The 19,672-nt window shown below is 44.7% G+C and overlaps 1 protein-coding gene and 1 long non-coding RNA gene across 2 annotated transcripts; both read right to left on the bottom strand.

Annotated features, from left to right (window-relative positions):
• Positions 1 to 1,416: 1,416 nt before the first annotated feature.
• On the bottom strand, positions 1,417 to 4,196 carry LOC100825660. The gene is made up of 2 exons (XR_732656.3): positions 3,894 to 4,196; positions 1,417 to 1,951 (listed from the first exon to the last, which is right to left on the bottom strand). It is a non-coding gene; the product is annotated as an uncharacterized LOC100825660 (long non-coding RNA).
• A 497-nt stretch (positions 4,197 to 4,693) lies between these two features.
• LOC100824852 (probable serine/threonine-protein kinase PBL19) lies at positions 4,694 to 9,260 on the bottom strand. Its single transcript, XM_003578451.4, has 4 exons — positions 8,546 to 9,260; positions 6,515 to 6,775; positions 5,690 to 5,812; positions 4,694 to 5,329 (listed from the first exon to the last, which is right to left on the bottom strand). Exons 1-4 carry the CDS (start codon positions 8,936 to 8,938, stop codon positions 4,886 to 4,888), a joined length of 1,221 nt encoding a protein of 406 aa, XP_003578499.1. The 5' UTR covers positions 8,939 to 9,260; the 3' UTR covers positions 4,694 to 4,885.
• Positions 9,261 to 19,672: the final 10,412 nt, after the last annotated feature.

The following is a 19,672-nucleotide window of genomic DNA, read 5'->3' as shown; positions in this document are numbered from 1 at the left end:
CGAGTTTGTCAAATTTTGGATGTACTTAGGCATGACTTAGTGTATATATGCATTTAAATTTAGTCAAAATTGTGACATCTTTTGTTAGACGAAAACTCTGGTCGTAGCTTTTTTGGTTTGAGATGTGGAGACGGAGCATTCTTTCTTTTGGTGATACGTTTTGTTTGGACAGATTTTTTGTTTTTTCTTATAAGCCAAAAAACATCTATTTAGTCTTTTAATTTTTTCTTTTAACCTGGACCCCGAGTCCCCGGTTGCGTAGGCTTAAACGTGATTTTGTTTTTATTTTTTATTAGATGATGGACTTATGGTATAAGAAAAAGGCAGACCTAACTTTTTTAGCTTACAAGCCGAAAATCAAAAGGAACATTTAAGCCTAACCAAACAGGGCCTTAAAAAATACTACCGAGTAGAAATCGAAGTTTCCATCTCACGATTTTAGGACCGACAGAAGAGATCGAAAAGGCCTTTCAATTCGGCGCATCTACTGTAGCTACAGCCATACGAGGATGCAGACATGATCAGAGTTTTAGCCATTTCGGCCGCAGAATTACAAACCCGCAAGGGGCAAAAGGAGAGCCGATGGAAGCATAGCCGCAGGAAGACGGACACGTCTACACACGACGCTAGCCTATCCCAGTCATGTAAACGCACTTTTGGCCCACTTCCTCTAGAAAGCAGCCAGCCGCCGGAAAATATATACAGCATGCGCAAACCATGCGCTCTTTCCGTTTTTTTGTAAAGTTTTTCAGTTACCTCTCCCGTGCCGCCGTGCGCGCGCTTTTATTTTGTCCACCAGGAGAGGAAAACTAGCAAACGGCGGTAGTAGAAAGTTAGCTTCCACCAGAACAGATGCGCCACCGACAGATTACGATTTACAAGGGCGCCACACCGCTTTCAGCGCAAGGATCGTCCACACTCTTTCCGTGCACACCTTTCGTCAGATAGCCTTCTAGCAGTATTTCTTCCCTCGGCTCCTACCGTAGCAGCGTTGGCCATTTCTTCCCTTCGCGCAGAGCTTGGGAGAGAGGAATAGTGGTAGGTTCTCCGTAATGCCATAGATTCAGACGGCTTTAAAATACACGGGATCATCCGAGATGGGCGATGGAGGACCTAACGAATCTATTAGCAGCAGGACCCAGCCTATAGCTTGTCGGCCTGCCGTGGCTGCTCTAAAATACTACTCCTGCTCCGTACACGGCACGAGACGACATCGAAGACCTGGGCAAAGTCCACGGCTTATGGGAACGTGTTACCGCCGGCGGTACTGAACGGATCGCCGGCCCAATCATTCCTGCTGCTAGGTTATCCACAACCACAGGCAAAGACCATTTCGCGGCAATGACCACAACGCAACAACAATTCGATTCGATCGGATGAGATCCAGATGCAACATACAGCTAGACAAAATGCAGCTTCACGGAACTCCATCCAATTTCGTCTGGAAAAAAAGTGTTAGATTTCGATCGAACCTGGAGCTCTGAATATTCCCGTTTCTGAACCAGGGACCCGGTCCATAATGCTGGCGAATGCGAATCATTGTTCTCGAGGCCCAGAAGAAGAAGAAGAAAAACTAGCGTTCGAAGATGACGGTTTGAGCCACTTGAGGAGGCGGAAAGCGAGGCTCATCAGGCCGCCGTACCGGCAAAGCGACTGCAAGAGCGACGCGATTAATTGGGTACGTGCTCTGGAGTCTGGACGAAGACGCCCAGAGCGCGTCATGTTTAAAGCAGGCGCGGACGTGCGATTATTGGAAGAAGGCGGCACCGAAAGATATATCCAGTCCAGCTCAAGGCATCGTTGATGTCTTGATGAAGTCATGAAAATGAGATGCTCGTTTAGTTTTGCCTCGTGGTCCTTTCCTTTCACGGTCCATTGGCGTTGGCCACGTGGCCTTGTCCTGCTGCCGCAGCCTATCACCTTCGTGGAGCATGTAGTCCTCCAACTTCTCCTGCAAACTTTGAAGAGTCGGCCACGACCGGTATGAAAGAATGGAGAACAGGAAGGAAATTTACAAGCAAAATTGGTCAAAAGTACAACAGCTAGAACATAATAGCAGTTTATTATGTGCCCAGTCTACAGTTTCTTGATTGGCCTCTCTGCAAGACCCACCAAAACTTTTGTCTTCTTTCATTTGGTTCAACACGTGAGGAAAATATGATTAACAATCAGAATAGAAAGCTAACTAACATACTGTACTAGCAGATGTGGTCCATTAACTAAAAAGATACCATAGGTCAAATCCAGCTGTCCTTATAAATTGATTAGGGGATACATTTATCATGTAACATAAAAAGATTGCAGGCCCACCACGTACACCACTTCCCCACAAAGCTAAATCTCAAGCAACATCAAGGTCAAGGTAGTTACCAACAAACTTACTGTTCATGCCACGTAGCAGAACATACCTCATCATAAAATACTAACCCTGCCTGTCACAATCCAAACCTTTCATCGCAGCAAGCAAATCATGGTTCAATTCATCTGTAAGGTTGCCCCCAATCCCGCAACTACAACATACCGAAGAAATTCCTCGGTGCATAATCTTGGCTATTTACCTAAATAAACCTCTCAATCACGCTCATCTCCCCCCTACCGTACTACCAGCTCAATAATTCACACTGAATGAACCTTGTTTTTGAGAATCATAACAAATTGAACCTTTCAGCTAATCCTCAGAAAAAGTGATAACAGATTAACAGAAGAAGAATACATAATTGGTCCCTCCACTTCCATCCAGGTTTTACCTACGGTTTTACGCGTTCTACTTTAGATAGGTGAGTAGATGCTTAAGGGCCAAAAAAAGAGATGATATACAGCTCATTCCCATTTTGTGGTTGTGAGTGTGCAATTTGGCATGTGTCAATTATAAGACGAGGCAATGCAAGAAGCTGAGTTCGCATTATGTGAGGATGGCCCCTCCTTTGTTCCCTCTCATATGCTTTTCCCTGTCTCTAATCTATAGAAACTGCCTCCATGTGGATCCTAGTCAACTCGACATACCCTAAATCAGCTCCACAAATAAAATGGGAGAGTAACTAAAACAATGAGTAAAGTACATATTTGCTTTACAAGACATCTACTTTCTGCTTGTAGATCGGGACGTCATACCGAATCAAACGATCAAATCATCAACTTTCTGTCAACCCTCTAATCTGTGACCACAACGTAGATATGAGATGGACCAAGTGATTTCCACATATATCGTTGATTCATGCCTACTTGTTAATTAGTTGTTACCCCAAAATATCAAGTTCCCACTACCGAGTACTCAACAGTTGGCCTTACACTTTGAAGATTATCAGTAGTTATGTCACCTTGGTGAAGGGATTATTTACCCGATGCACATATAATACCAAAACAGCTAAGAGCAAAAAATAAGTGCATAAAAGGGTCACTGGAGCCTAGAGGGAAAGCAAAGGAAAATATGATGTTGGAGGTTCCTGTACTCCCAGGTCTCGGGCTCTCAGCCTCCCATTGATTGCGACCAATCGACTCAAGCATTACTGAACTCATCATGTGCGTGATTTCTATGCTTACAAGAAAACGTCTACCATTGCTTCAGTTTCATCAATTCGACATTTCGACCATCGACTTTTGAAAACGCTTCTCATTGCAGCTATACATTTCTGTATACTAACTACGAAGTAGGAGCCTATGAGGCCAGCCACGAAGCTTCAGTTTCCCTTTAAACTTTAGAGGGGAGTAATTTCGTATGAACTATGGATGAAACGCTCTACCTTGCCCCCCGACCACCTAAATGCGATCGAGAACGGCTGATTCGCAGCAACCCGTAAGTAAATCGACACTACGACGCTGCCTAGATTAGGTATCGGACGAAGCAAACAATTTACAGCCTAAAATCAGAACAAGGCGAGGACGCGAGAGGGTACCTTGCCGCCAAATAGATAGCTGGCGGCGATCCCTGCGGCGGCGGCTCCGCCCCAGATCGCCACCGTCGACGAGAGCAGCGACCATCTCCGGTAGATCATCTCGCCTCCTCCGCTTCCACGCTCTCCCCTCCCTGGCCGTCGCAACAGCCCTGGCCTATGAGGCTATGATGGGCCTTGTGCCTTGTGACCTCCGCTTCCGCACTTCAGTGTGCAGGCCCAGTGAAGACGAAGTCCTATGGGCCTATGGGCTCAGTACTTTGTGCTCTCTCGGCACTCCATCTCTGTTTTCCGTAGACTTCTTTTTTAGAACATCTGTTTTCCGTAGACTCGCATCTCGATTTCAATCGCACAGAGATTTCAATCACAAGGAGTTTCCGCTGGTTCCTCTCTCTAAAAAAAGGTATTTTCCGCCGATTTCAGTGGAAGATAAGGCAAGGGAGGAGCAGATACGCCATTGGCTCGTTAAAAGGTAGCACCGGTGGACAATAGTTTGAATTTAGGATCGGAGGGGGTAGTACCGGTGGAACAGCCTGAATCTGTCCCGGTCATCCCACCCTGAGCTTGCTTGCACGAACATCGATCATGACCAAGGCAGACAATATGACTGTTTGGCTGTGAGGGGAGAGGTTTCCTTCTCGAAGAAGAAGAAAACAATGGGACCGCAAGGGGTGGATCCTCACCGTCGACGTGAGCTACAAGGCCCTGCGACTGCGAGGAGTGGCCGTGTTCGACGCGAAAAGGACAGACAGGTAACAGGTTTCAGTTCTACCTGCCTTCTAATCTAAGTTCAAAGTCGGATCTATGGTTAATTTGGATTCTTTATACGTATATTAACTCATTCTTCATCCAAAACAAGCCTCACAAGAGAAGGGGGAGGGGAACACCAGCAAGAATCCGCCAAATCAAATCATCTAAACTAGCGTACGCATAACTACACGTAAACCTCGCCTAAAAAACAGAGAAGAAAACTCTCCGTGACAACATACATTCAGTCATCTCCTCGACGGCGGTGCCACGTCGACCCTCTTCCCCTTGCCGGCGCTGTTGGGCTTGTCCCCTGGGCCGGGGCTGGGGGCGGCTAGCTCGACCTGCACGGCCCGCCTGAGCACCTCGATGACCTCGCTCATGGCGGGCCGCTCCTTGGCGTTCTTGACGAGGCAGCTCTGTGCGAGCTTGGCGATCTCCCTGGCGGCCTTGGAGGAGTACTCGCCGCGGAGCTTGGGGTCCATGATCATCCGGAAGTTGCGGCTGTCCGGCCCGAACTGGCCCACCCACTCCAGCAGCTTCTGCTCCCCCTGCGGCCGGTTCCTGTCCAGCGACCGCCGCCCTGTCAGGATCTCGTACAGCACCACCCCGAAGCTCCACACGTCGCTCTTCGCCGTCAGGTGCCCCGTCTCAATGTAGTCCGGCGCCGCATACCCGTGCGTCCCAACAACCTGACAACCACATCAAACTGTTTTCAGGAGAGGAAAAAGAAGATGCATTCCATGCTAGTTGTAAGCTTGATGTAGTAGCATATGTGTTATGTGTGTCATGCTGACACAAACACAAAGTTTATGCAACCATGTTTCAGAAACTCAGTCAAATGAGGCGCCATTGACAAATGAGCGCACAACCTTTGTCATCAGGTACACGCATCAAACAAACAAGGTGCATAGGACTGAGTGCCAACTTGGTCAGAAACAATTAAGATGGAGGTCGTCTGCCAACTAAATCCTATAGTAGAATGCCAGATGGATCAGGCAATATGGTTGCAGAAAACTCCCATTTTCGGATCAGAAGGATTCCGGACATACCGCAGTTGAGACATGAGTGTTCCCTTCTGTTGGCCCTTCCCTTGCTAGCCCGAAGTCCGATAGCTTTGCTTGGAAGTCCTTGTCCAACAAGACGTTCGACGCTTTGAAGTCCCGGTAGATCACCTAGCAAAATCAACAGTTCAGATTAGATAGATGGAAGAAAAGAACTGATGCTAAAGTAGAACACACTGTTCGGAAAAGCAGATTTTTCATATGCCAACAGAAAATAACATGGATTGAGTGCTGAAATAAAAACCAAAGGGCCTGAGAAAATTTCTGTGAGCCGTATTAACCTCCTTGCCTAAGTACTTAAAACTCAAATGTTTGATGCAACCAGTATGTGATAGCACTACTAGAAGAAACAAAGGAGAAATTGGATACGTTTGCTGAGGTGTAGGAGCCACAAATGTTGAATGGTGCTTTCAGAAAGTTCCAACAAAGTTGGCTGCCTGGAATCTTACAGGCATGCATAGTGGGGAACCGAGGATGACTTTTACTAGCATGCTTCTGACTCTATCCTATCCAACCTCATGAATTTCTGGTCCTCGTTTCCTGGTTGACTTTGTTTTTTAGAAAAATGGATGTCCAGTGCACACACGACACCTCTTGTTACTATGGATCAAATATGGATACACAGCTGAATAAACACTAAAAAGCACATCAAACTGCACATTCTTAAAATGAAGCAGTGTTTCCTGCAGAATTTGTTTGGCACCACTGGTGCAGTTACTCTCTCCCGAAAATCGCCTGTGATTTCTTTGCAAAAAATAAATACTTCTTGGAAGGAATTGAAGAAACAGGTGAGCAATGACAGTTGATATATACCTGAAGTTCTAACCCTTCATGCAGGTAAGCCAATCCTTCTGCAGCACCCAAGATTATCTGAAGCCTTCTATTCCACGAGAGAGGAGAATAAATTCGGCTGAACAGGTGATCTTCCAAGCTCTTATTAGGCATATACTCGTAAACCAATAATCTTTGGGCCCCCCTTTCACCATCAGTAGCGCAATATCCAAGAAGCTTTACAAGATTAGGGTGCTCAAGAACCCCAAGGAACTGTACTTCTGCCAACCATTGCTTATGCCCCTGTTAGAAACAAAATTAAAAAATTGGAAACTATTAATAGCAAAAAGATTAATGTGCAAAAACACAGAAAACTGATTACTCATTTGAGGAGAGATGCAGAAAATGTCAAGCCGCTAACATTTCTAGTAGTCTTAGCACACGAAGTAAATTTATGACCATAATTAATTAATATATGATACCTAGTCCCTACTGACAAGCTTCTTTCAGTCAGTCCAGTTGACCTCAAAGAAAGAAAAAAAGACAAGTGGTCTACAATGAGTGGTAGCTCGGTCAATATAATTACTGGATAAAACAAACTTAAGGCTAAACCAAAGTCTTATATTATCAGCAGATTATTCATAAGCTAGCAAATGGATAGAGGCACGAAGCATTGAAAAATCTAGATTTCTAGCTGACTTTTCTTTTGCAGGTACATGAACCAAGATTGGTCTCGTAGCAAATAGTGGTCAACTAAGAACAGCAACATGAATGTAATGTAATGGCTTGCCCACAAAAATATGCTGTTCTAGCCTTTTGTCTCCTTTGATTGGACAAATCTGATACTGCAATGTTGAAAGTAAATGTACGGTTGGTATATATCATTTTCAGGACTCCATATTTCTCCTGCGGACCGCTGAAAGTGGAACATGTGCATGGTAGTACTAGTATCTTAAACATAGCTAGCAATGGATAGAGATTTATTCAACTTTGAATTAGTATACGTTTTCCTTAGTTTTCTATATACTTGAAAATCTAATATTATTTGAAATAAAATAGTAGGAAAGGATCGCTGTCATTGTGCCATTGTTCAAAATTTCAGTATACATTTCCCATCTAGTTTTTTTTCCTATGGTTAAGATACTACCATGCACATGTTCCCAATGATTCTAATCAATCGCAATAATGTGCTTCCCAGAAGCTCAACTAGTGCTCCTGGAAGTGATAAAAGTAATCTGATAATTTAGTAAATTTCACTAATGGACAGATATCCATAAAAGTTCATCTGACTATCAGAGCTAGTAGGCACAGTCCAACTGCAAAACCAACCTAGACTGCAGTCAACACCGGATCCTTGAAAGTCCTGCATTTCTTGTTGCTAACAAACTAGTCTACACATAGATGAGTTCCAACTTCCGAGAATACTAATTATAGAGGAAAGAGGCCAATTTCCACAATTCGCACCTCAGAAGTGTCCTCACCTTTCTCTGACAAATCAAAAAGGACTAATGTGCCTCAACTTTCTATAGATCAACCTCATTTTTCAGCAACTTTTCCAGTCCAATTCAAGCGCCACAAACACATCACCGAACTCAACTAGTCTTACCCTTTGTGGTGAATAATTCCTGCACTTCCTTTCGGTGATTCACTGGTTATTGTGGAAAAGTTGATCAAATTTGGAAGAACCACACACTACCCTTAACGGGGGAAAAACGACAAGTTCACTCTTTCTGCCCGCATTCTTCTGATATTCCGACATCGACCAGCAGCATCAAGAGGAAACAAACTCTGAGATGCTTTGGGAGTTTGGGGTATTTCTTCAGGAAAACATTTTTTTCCTCAGATTCTATCACATTCTGATCCCCACAAATCTCTGACAAAACCGTGCATAAAAAAGAACAATCGTCTACTATTTCACAAATCTTCTCTCACACTCACAGCAGAAGTTAGTAACGCGGGACTACAGGAGGAACAGAGCTACCGTAGCAGAATGGAAAATTCAGTCGTAGCTGTGATGGGCATGAATAGAGATGGAGAGATGCCAGCAGGGGATCAAGCATGGGGCGTGCATACCTGGAGACCGCGCAGGTTAAGCCGCTTGACGGCGACGGCGATGCGGTCCCCTTTGGCATCGAGCGGGCGGACGTAGCCCTTGTAGACGCTGCCGAACCCGCCCTCGCCGAGCTTCTGCGCGCGGCTGAAGTCGTTGGTGGCGGCCCGGAGCTCCTCGAACTCGAACGCCCGCAGCTGGCCGTGGCCCCGCTCCTCGTACAACTCCGTGATGCTCCGCTGCGACACGGTCGACGACCCCGTCGTCGTCGTCGTCGACTTGCTCACCGGCCGCACCGCCCCCGAGTCGTCCGACCGGCTCGTGCTCACCGCCGAAGTCGTCGTCGTGGCCGGGCCCGACGAGCCCCGCCTCCTGCTCCTGGGCTTCCGCCTCTTGAACCACCCCAAGCAGCCCATTTTTCGGCGTACTCCGCACCGCAAGCTCCCACACCCCCTGCACGTCCTGCGATAAGCCGATAAGCTGCCCCCGCCGCCGATGAAAAGAAGAGCTGCTCCGGTGCCGGTGTGGCGTGCCGCGAAGGCCAAGAAACTGGCCGTGTGCCCCTGCCGTGTAAGGCTGGGTTTTGTAGCTTAATTAGGTGCGCGCGTGCGGACGGCGGAGGGGTGTGAACTATGGAAGAGAAAGGAGATGGAATGAGAAATCTCGGCGCGGCTTCGGCTGGGGAGTGGCGGGCCGGGGCGCGTACGTGGTGGCGCGAGGTGGTGCCGGCTCTGCTCCTTTTTGTGCATGTGCAGCGGGGTCGGAGCGGGAGGACGCGGTGGGGGGAGGGGATGGAGACGGCTCTGCAAGCGAGTTGGACGGGTCCAAAGCCGAGCGTGTACGTTTGTTTGTTGTGTCGCGTGGGGCTCGCCTGTCCCCGTCGAACCACCGGTTTCACTTATGTTTTCTTTTTTTCTCTCGTATGGGGACCGGGGACACCTGTTGATACCGATTTCGCTTATTACTATGTTTTTTCTGGCAAATTCCTGTGTAGTAGGTAGCTTGATTCACACCAATGAAATCTTTATGATAATTTTCTAAGGATTCCTTGCATTCTATGTTTTTTTTTGCGAGGATCCTTGCATTCTATGTTGAAGACAATTTCAATCTACTCATACTATGTTATAGTTTTTTCCTATGGTGTCAAACACACCCATTGAAACAAATTCACCTGGTCTACCGGTGAGTAAAATACACTTGCGGACACCAAATCAAGCGGGAAAACTCACTTGGGTTACCATAATTTGGAAATTACAATTGACAGCCATTCTACCGGTGAAATGTTCCACGTACAGTCACTGAGCGCATACATTGTAATATCATGGTGGTGTGCTACTTGTTGACTACGGTCAACCGGCCATGTAGGCTGCCAAAGTGGGCATGTGATTCACTTTACCCCCATTGTGACCTTTCAGTTACCATGCGTGGTACCACAAAGAGAAATTTAGAAACTAGAAACTTCAAACATGTTTTTGGAATGCGACCAACTTATGTGCCAGTCGGCAGCATACGTGGCCGGTCAAACGTAGTCAATGGATGTCACATCATTGAAATACGGTATCATATGCATAAAATGATTGTATGTTAAATACTTCACCAAGTTCACTAACCGACATTTGCGATTTCCAAAATATAGTGACATTTAGTATTCGCGGGCGTATTTTACTGTTCACCGATTACATATACGATCAAAACTAATTTAGAGTGGTTGATCTTTCTATGTCAAATTTTAAAAATAAATTGATTTAGAATGGAGGTAAGGTAGACATCTTATATTTAGAAACACAGAGACTAATATTACACAGATGACAAATCAATTTGAACAATAATGGTGAATGCTAAAGAAACTATTCCAGGAGTTTTATGCTCCAAGATCACAAGCGGGATATCCGAAACTTGGAAGCAAGGAAAAGAGAAGTAGGCGGACTCCATATATTTATTTGACAGCGAAGTTGGTCAATGGAAAAATAATATAAATACAGGAGTATTAAACAGTGAGGAAAACGGTTTTCGCTAGTGGGGAGAGTTGACGTGAGTACGCGACCAAGTGGAGAAAGACAGGAGATCACGGGCACCTCTTTGTTGGCTCATTTGACTGGCAATCAAGAAGATAGGACATTTCCGGATGGCGGCGGGTGAAAATCTTCGTTCGGTGTAAACCGTGCAAACTTCATAAAAATCATGTTTAAAAATTTCAAAATAATTCTAAAAAATACCATATGTTCGGAGTGTGATGTTCTACAAACCTGCAAAATTTCAAGTTCAAAGTCAAAATCATTTGGAAGGAATTAAAAAGAGAAATTTGCGATGAATAGTGTCAGACATTAAAAAATCACTATTCATGCAGAATTTGTTTTTTCGCTGCTACCAAATGCCATTGAGTCTGGACTTAAAATTTTGCGCATCTGTAGAACATCACTTTTCTAACGTATGTAAAAATTTTGAGAATTTTTGAACCATTTTCGATGGAGTTTTCACTATTTCACCGTAGAGGTGGTTTTCACCGGATATTTTGCTTTTCCGGATACTTGTTGGACTTCTGAGCAACTTTATGTGACAGGGGGTCCATGATTAAGTAAATGGCCAAAACCAATTTCGAAATTCAGTTTTACATACTGTGTGATAGAGGTGAGAGAAGTAGAGTGCTGTTCCGTTACAACATTTAGCAGCCTGCTTGAGAAAATTCTATGCCTGAGATTAACCTGCCTGAGATTAAAAGCAGGTACGGTGAAATGGAGGATATATAATCGATCGGAGAACAGATTGGCCTTGGTAAACCCATCTCTTTCTCTTTCTTCTTACCAATTGTACTGTACTTTTCGAAACGGATACTTCTTTTTAGATGTGTACTACAGTACTAAGTGAACTTGAAATGCAGAGAGCAGGAAGAAAGGTCAAAGATGGTCATCGGTCCAACGGAAAGGCAGACAGCATTGCTTCGCTGTGCCCCATTCCCATTGCCCTTACGTGTAAGCCTCCTGGATGGATGGTAGAGCACGCCGACGTCAGGACGAGTCGACGACAACGCTAGCTGACGCTGATGCCTTGCGAAAGAACACAACACTTGGGTCAAACCACACGGGCCCGGGTGCATCGAGAGTATTCCAGTCGAATGGTTCAATCCCAGGCCGTGCGCATGGCTTGGCAGTTGGCTACACGGGGGCCAGAAGTCACGCGGTTTACGTGCGGAGCGGACCAAGTCTCGAGTGTGCCATTGGCAATTCTGCTTCTGCGGTTTTGAGGATTCCATTCCAATCCATGGCGAACTGGGAACAGAACCATGGACTCGCCTCCCACGCAGCGTACTGGAATGATCCCGGGCAGAGCTCGTCGGTTCCATCGTTTTGCTTCTGTTGAACAGCGTTTAGACGTGGGGGACTCGATCGATTCCTCAACTTCATCTCAGTTCCTCGGCGCTTTCGTCACGTTTGCTCTGGTTGCAGTCAGTCAGCGAGTCAACCGGTCGGTCAGTCAGCCAGTCACGCAAATCAAGGTCTCTTCGGTGTAAAGCTGGAATGTCAGTAGCACGTAAACAGTGATCCTAATATGGAAGCATCTGAATGCAATGAATGTGTCTTGTTTCGAGAGGCGTACCGATCGACCTGGAAATCAAACATCGATACGAGAGGGACGTGTGACATCGGAGAAGAAGCTGTTGCCGTAACAGATCAGGCGAGAGGTGATGAGTAGTGATGCGGAAGGACGTAGACGGCGTAATAAATTTGATTCTTTCTTTTTTCCTTTCCGACGCCCCTTTTAGGAATTGGTCGACTCGATCTCGTCAAGTCGAGTTTGCTGCGGTTTAACTGGCGCTTGAAGCTTCTGCTCCCCGTTTTTCGTCTGTCAGTCCGGACGACGTATCATCTTGACCAGAGAATTGTACGTTTTACTATTCCTTTTTTTTTAGAACTTAGCAGGATTACTTTTCTTCCTTTTTTTTGAAGGAAAGAAAATCCATTAACTCAGCGGTAGCACAGGTATACAATAGGATCGATGTTCTCCTGTACTGGGACAGGGACTGCATGCTCCAGGACCTCATTAGAACTAGAACCACTGCTTCTAGCAAACTGCGCTAGGGCGTGTGCAAGGCCATTGTAGAGATCGAACGAACCTAAAGAGCTGCAAACTTCACGGATAACAAAACAAAACCCGCAGGCTCGCGGTAACTGCCTTGCAGTCAGACTCCAGGTGGTGGTTGGCAGAAGCGGCATGACGAAGAGCAACAATACCATTGCGGGCTACTTTTGCCTCAGCTTCAGTAGCGGACCCGCAAGGACCAATCGCTCCCCAGGCAGATGCAACCACTGCACCATCGCTGGATCTCAGGAGTCAGGACAGCTCCCCACCAAGCTTCCCTTGTTTGCTCAATAAAGCTTGCATCGACATTGAGTTGGCTTCAGGAGGTGACCAGGAATTCGGAGTACTTTTCTTTTTATTGAAAACTATTCCCCATCTTGTACTGTACTAGTACGTACAGGGTTGACGAAACAAGTGAACCAACTGCCTCAGTGTTTCTGAACCGTACATACAACTTAGCTGTCCAACTCCACCCATGGAACTATCGATGGGTGGTGAGGTAAAAGTCAGGGTGGCGCGCGCCTCCCTGACCACACTGGTTGAGTCAATGGACTTTCCAATTCGTCCAAGCACTCAGAAACTCCGTAGCTCCCATTCAGACCTTGGAACAATGAGCAGCAACGAGCATTTTAGTCCGTGCAAGTATCAAGTGCGGACACGTCTTCAACTTAGTAACGACATTTCAAGTGGGTGCTTTACTTCCATTTGCCATTCTCTGTGACACCGAAAGCCTGCAAATTAGTTGTTGTAGATATTGCATTCTTTGTGAGTAAGCTGCAGCTACGGTGACTTTTTGAAAGACGACAAAAATACATGATTCCCTTTCACGAAATTTAACATGTATTTGAAAGTAGAGGAAAACTTGGACACACACCCAGCTCCCAGCTCTTCCCTGAATCCTAGAATCAACCCCCATGAACCCAACTAACAGTGTATGGATGCAAAGGAGCAAAACTATGGTTTTCGAGGAAACCAAACCAAAGAAGCAACCTCCCTGAAGACCTGATCGAGCGGGTATTTTTTAGGCTTCCAGCGAGCACTCTGTTGAGGTGCATTGGTGTTTTTTTTCCCCACAGCCACATGACCTGATTCCATCATCGAAATAACGAAACAACAGTATTCAAACCCACATAGTTCAACGCATACTTGCCGCCTAGAGGCTAACAAGAACGCACATCAGGTTCCACAACACAGAAACGATTACAAAACTATCGACATATCAGAGAACTAGCAACCAGAGTTTTTCATCCTACGCCAGCATCTGGAACTGAACCCTCTTGAGCATCCGATAACCAAGCTTCATCTTCAGGTTGTTGTGTTATCATCTGAATTTGACTTGTCCAGGATTCTTGCCACATCTGTCTTGGCTTGCGCTGGATGCAATCCCAGAGCTTCTTCCTGTAACATTGCAGCACCCTGCCTGAGTAGGTCGCCCCCCCCCCCCCCCCCCCCCGGTCGAAGTCCTGCCCAATATTTCAGAAATGAACAAGCATAGCACACAATCTCAGCAGGCGATCTAATCAACTTGTGTTCAAAACATGCACGATTGCGGAGTTTCCAGATTGCCCAGCACACCGCTACCAGGGCAACCACCTGAAGATTTCTACTCAAAGTAGTGAAATGTGCCATCCACCAGAAGTATTGGGAGAAATTCATAGGTCTAGTATTCATTCCTAAAGCCATGCCCACTATACTCCAGGAATATTTGGTCGCCGCACAAGTAAAGAAAAGATGGTGAATAGTCTCAGGTTCCTGACAAAAACGACATGTATAATCCCCTTCCCATTTCCTACGTTTCATATTATTTTTGGTAACTATCGCATTATGTCATATCAACCAGAGCCAGATCTTAATTTTCAAAGGAATCCTAGTTTTCCAAAGATGGTGAAAGGATCTATTGGTGCCATTATTAGCTAACATGTCATACATTGATCTGGCAGTGAATTTCCCTGATTTGGACCACTTCCAAATGGATTTATCAGGTTGATCATTTAGCCCCACCCCCATCAACTTATCTCTCAGTCTCCTCCATTCATCTTGGGCATGTTCATCTAACCATCTTCGAAATGTAAGTTGCCAGCATCTGTTTGCAAGAGCAGCAAAAGTTGCTCCCACATCATTGGAGATTTCAAATAATCTGGAGAATTGTTGTGAGAAAGGTCTATGTCCACACCATGCATCTCCCCAAAAGCCAGTAGTACAACCATTACCTATCCCAATTATCCTCCCCCGCAAGTACAAGTCTCTAATCTGAAGCAAATCTTTCCAACAGAAAGAGTCAGATGCCCCGCCAGAGATCCTGAAAATACCCCCCCCCTCTCATGTACTTCTGATGAACAATATCTTGCCATAAACCAGATTCAGTTTCCAGTTTCCACCATCATTTGCACATCAGACTGATATTGAATAATGCTAGGTTCTTAACTCCCAGGCCTCCTTTCCTCCTAGGTTTGCATATCAAAGACCACTTAATAAGATGGTATTTTCTCTGATTATTGCCCCCTTGCCACATGAATCTTCTCCTAATCTTATCTAGCTGAATCAGAGTTGTCTTAGGAAACAAATGCATGGACATATGATAGACAGGTGTGGCAGAAAGACAAGCATTTAACAAAGTAACTCTCCCCCCAATGGACAAGACACCTCCTTTCCAACCTGCCAACTTTTTTCCATCTTTTCCTCTACAATGGCCCAGTCACTCACTTTAATCTTATCTACACTCACAGCAACACCTAAGTATTTTATGGGCCAATTTCCCAGCTGACAATTGAACATTTCTGCATATTGCTGAGCTTTGGTGTTATCAGGCACAATCAACATCAACTCACTTTTCTAAAAATTAATTTTCAGCCCTGACATGGATTCAAAAAGATACATGATCATTTTCATTGTTCTAGCTTCCTCAGAGACAATGGTATCATCTGCATATTGCAGAACTGCCACACCCTTATCAATCAAATGTGGTACTAAACCTGTCAACTGACCATTTCTCTGAGCAGAGTGAATCATTTTGGTTACGCATTCAGCAGCTAAGTTGAACAAGAAAGGTGATAAAGGGTCCCCCTGTCTAACACCCTTATGGCTGCCAAATTATGGTCCCACAGCATCATTTACTTTCACACTTAAGGTACCATTAGTGACAATGGATCTAAACCACCCCTGCCACCTCTCATTAAATCCTTTCATGTGGACACAATGAAAAAGGAAATCCCAATTCACCTTATCATAAGCCTTCTCAAAGTCAAGTTTCAGAACAATGCCCTGCTGTTTTTTATATCTGGCCTCTCTCAGAACTTCATTTAGAGCTAGCACTCCAGTCATTATGTTTCTTCCCTTAATAAAAGCAGTCTAGCATGGATGTATAAGTTTTGGCATAAGAGGGCTCAATCTTATAGTCATTCCTTTAGAGAAAATCTTAAACAACACTTGTAATAAGCAAATGGGTCTATATTTTTGGATCCCGCATCCCCCCCTTTTGGTATAAGTGTGATTATCCCATAATTTATCCTACTCAAATCCACCTTTCCATGGTAAAAGTCAGAGAAAAGTGCCATCATGTCTTCTTTTATAATGTTCCAACAGAACTGATAAAATTCTATGGGAAACCATTAGGGCCAGCTGCCTTATTCTTCTCCATGGAATTAATTATTGTTCTTATTTCTTCCTCCTCAAAAGGCAGGTCTAACAAAGCAGTTTCTTCCTCAGTTAGCTGTTCATCTGGGCCCCACATCTCTTCTCTCAACCGACATTGAAAGCCTTGAACCATCACAAATAACTCTTTAAAAAACCTTGTAGCATGATGGAGCAAGTCAGGTGTGCCTTGGATCACTTTCTCACCATTGACCAAGGAGAAAATGATATTCTTCCTCCTCCTGCCATTTGCAATTCTATGGAAGTATTTGGTATTGCAGTCCCCCTTCAACAACCAATTTTCCCCTGCCAATCTGTTCCAATGTTCTTCTTCCCCCTCATTTATTTCCATCAATAGAGTATTGATTTCCCTCCTTCTCCCAAGTTGTGACACAGTCAAAGGCTGTATCTCTTCCAGTGCCTCTAGGTCCAGTAGCTCTTTTTCCAGATCTTTTTTTTGTTTAATTATCTGTCCCCTTATATTATGTCCCCATCCTTTGAAGGATTTTTTAACTTTTTTCAACTTTTCCTGAATTATGCCCAGACTATCAGATGCAACAACAGGTTCATGCCAAAGTTTCTCCATTCTTGTCAGAAATTCAGGGTGTTTATGCCAAGCAGTATCATATCTGAAGTCTTTCCTTCTTTGTTCTTTAGTCTCCATAATATCAATAAGCAGTGGATTATGATCAGACATCTCTCTTACCAATTTCCCAACAATCATTAAAGGAAAAATACTTTCCCAGCTATCATTTACTAGAACCCTATCCAGCTTTTCCAAAACAGGTATCTCATGGTTATTGGACCAAGTATATTGTCCCCCTGACATCCTGATCTCCCTCAGCTCATGTGTATCAATGATGGCATTAAACATGTCAGTCCTCTTAGATTTCCTTCTCCTAGTATTTTTATCAGCATCAAACCTAATGATATTAAAGTCCCCCCCAATCAGCAAAGGTAGTTGTTGGTCAGCACACGCAGCACCCAGTTCAATCAGAAACTCATCTTTGTGTTCTTCCTGAGCAGCCCCATAAACAATGACAATGGCATATGGTTTTTTCAGCTTTTTATCCATCACTTGCACTCTGATATGGTATCTCCCAAAAGAATAATGTTCCACATCAAACCTGTCACTCTTAAAAAACCCCAGAATGCCCCCAGACTTTCCCACAGATGGTATCCATTTCCAAACAAACTGATTCATGGGATCAATGCCTCTAAAAAAAGCATCTTATACTCTCTCTTCATAGTCTCTTGTATGCCCACAAAGTCCACTCCAAAACCCCTATAATCCCTTGTAAATAAGTTTTAATACCTTTCTTCCCTAAACCCCTTGCATTCCATATGAGCCCAATCATTGGTATTTTGGATTTTTTTTCCTCACTCTGGTAGCAGGCAGGTTCTCACACAAAGGGTGAGATAAAGAGCTAGAGGCCATAGAGGGGCCCTCACCTCTTCTCCTGCCACCAGCAATCTTAACCGTAAATCATTTTTCTGTTTCATGATCATTTTTCCAATCTAGAATAACAATCTGACCCTCTGCTACCAGCATAGGTTCATCAACTGGAACAGTTTTTTTCAGAGCTAAATTGTGCCTAGCTATCTCTAGATCTTTTAAAGCATGAATAGTATCTAAAGACAAAGAGTCAACATGTATACCTAACTCTAAAGCTCTAGATTTAATATCATCATCATCAAGAACAACAAAAGAATTGGAGATATTAAGATTTGTACCTTCCAGAGCACCAGTAGCATGTTGGGTATCAACCCTCTCCATCACCCTAGCTTGATCAACTCTTTGTTGCACCAGCCTTTCATTGAATCTAATCACAGGTTCTTCCAAAGCATCAATGTAAGCATCTTCAGGCACCTCCTGTGAAATTGGAACATCTGGTTGTGACTCTTCTTGTGATGGATCAACTTGGTCTTGCCCATCCATCACTTCTGATATTGAGATATGTCCACTGTCAACCTTCATCTCATCACCCATTTCAACAGACATATTGCTTTGATCTCCAGAACTAACAGAATTGGATGGAGCAGAATCACTATCAACAGGGTGTTTAATCACAGGTTCTTGAAAGTAAGCTGGATATTTCTAGGCCCACATGTATCTTTTGTCACTCCCTGATTTTCCCAATTGCTCCAAGAATTCTTCAAAAGGGATATGTTCCTTGCCTTCTGGAATGCCAACAGAACCCATCACTTTTGTCATGAAAGGATGGTCTAACAGAAAGGATTCAGCAACCTTGTTATGAATATCATGAAGAGATGTAGGAATATGCACCATCTGCAGGTGCACTTGCTTAGAGCTAGTACCAGAAGAGGATTGCCCAGCATCCCCACCAAAGCTGTCACCATATCCCAATAGCCTGACTTTTTCACTCAAAGATAGTTCTTCCTCATCATCATCCTCTGCCACAGTCTCCATGGGTTGAAATTGTTCTGTCACACGTTCCTTATCTTTCCTTCTAGAGTCAAAAGGTATCACAGTGAGGCAACTCCCCTGCTGGGCAGCTTCTTGACCTCTTGGCTGAGTATTCTGTTTAATACCCTGGGATGGAACTGGGGATTACCAATTCTCTGCCTCTTAGGTGTCAGTGTCTGGTCCTGAGTAGCATTACTAGAAACAGGTATAGATACACTGGATCCTAGGCCATCAAAATCTCCTGGAAGTTCTCTAGTATACTGAAATTCATACAGATCATCATCAATCTCTCCCTCTCTGGTAGCAGGGATCAGAGACACATCCTTGCAAGCAATCTGGACTCTGACATATGTCTCATTATGCAGACTACTCCTATCCAGAGATTTGGCTTTACCAACTAAGTTTCCCACAAAAAAAGCTATCTCCCTGGTTCTGAAGTTTATGGGGATCCCTCTGATTCTGAACCATGCCACCTGCAAACTTGCTTTGGGTTTGATATCATCAGTCCATGGTTCAACCCTCATCAGTGCCTCAGGTACAGAACGCATGAACATGCTGGGGAAGTATGAAGCTTCAGCAAGTAACATCAGAAATAGTGCGAGCAAAGAAACGCCAAGTGCAATCGGCCCCTGCCCATGCTTTCAACTCATATTCAATTTCCCTCCCTGAGGCGTGACCACGCACCACTATAACCATGCCATAAAACACCTTCTCCCGGGCAGCTACACAAGCACGATGAACAGGAATTGAATAGAAACCTTGCGCAAATTCAGCAGAACCGACAAATGGCACCACATATTCCCACGATTTTCTCTCGGCACATTGAGCAATCTCATGTCCAATCACATCACAGCTAGCACAGCGAACCGGCACAGATGGAACAATCTCGACCTCAGGCTGCGGAACAATCTGCCCTCCATTCTCCTCAGCAGCTCGTTTCTGACCCGAATTCCCCCCAGATCCCAGTCTACAGTTTCCAATCCCATCCCCAACCGCAGACATCACATTGGCAGAA

The sequence above is a fragment of the Brachypodium distachyon genome, chromosome 4 (assembly GCF_000005505.3).
Source record: "Brachypodium distachyon strain Bd21 chromosome 4, Brachypodium_distachyon_v3.0, whole genome shotgun sequence".
Lineage (NCBI taxonomy): Eukaryota > Viridiplantae > Streptophyta > Magnoliopsida > Poales > Poaceae > Brachypodium > Brachypodium distachyon.
The sequence above is the reverse complement of the archived record's forward strand: the minus strand, read 5'-3'. Positions and strand labels throughout refer to the sequence as shown.

What these genes read in the sequence shown, in the direction of transcription:
- LOC100824852 (XM_003578451.4), bottom strand. Translation starts at nt 8,938, where the DNA reads ATGGGCTGCTTGGGGTGGTTCAAGAGGCGGAAGCCCAGGAGCAGGAGG. An exon ending in ATGAAGGGTTAGAACTTCAG is followed by an intron (nt 5,813 to 6,514) that starts GTATATATCAAC and finishes TGATTTTGCTAG; the next exon opens with GTGATCTACCGGGACTTCAA. An exon ending in ACACTCATGTCTCAACTGCG is followed by an intron (nt 5,330 to 5,689) that starts GTATGTCCGGAA and finishes TGTGGTTGTCAG; the next exon opens with GTTGTTGGGACGCACGGGTA.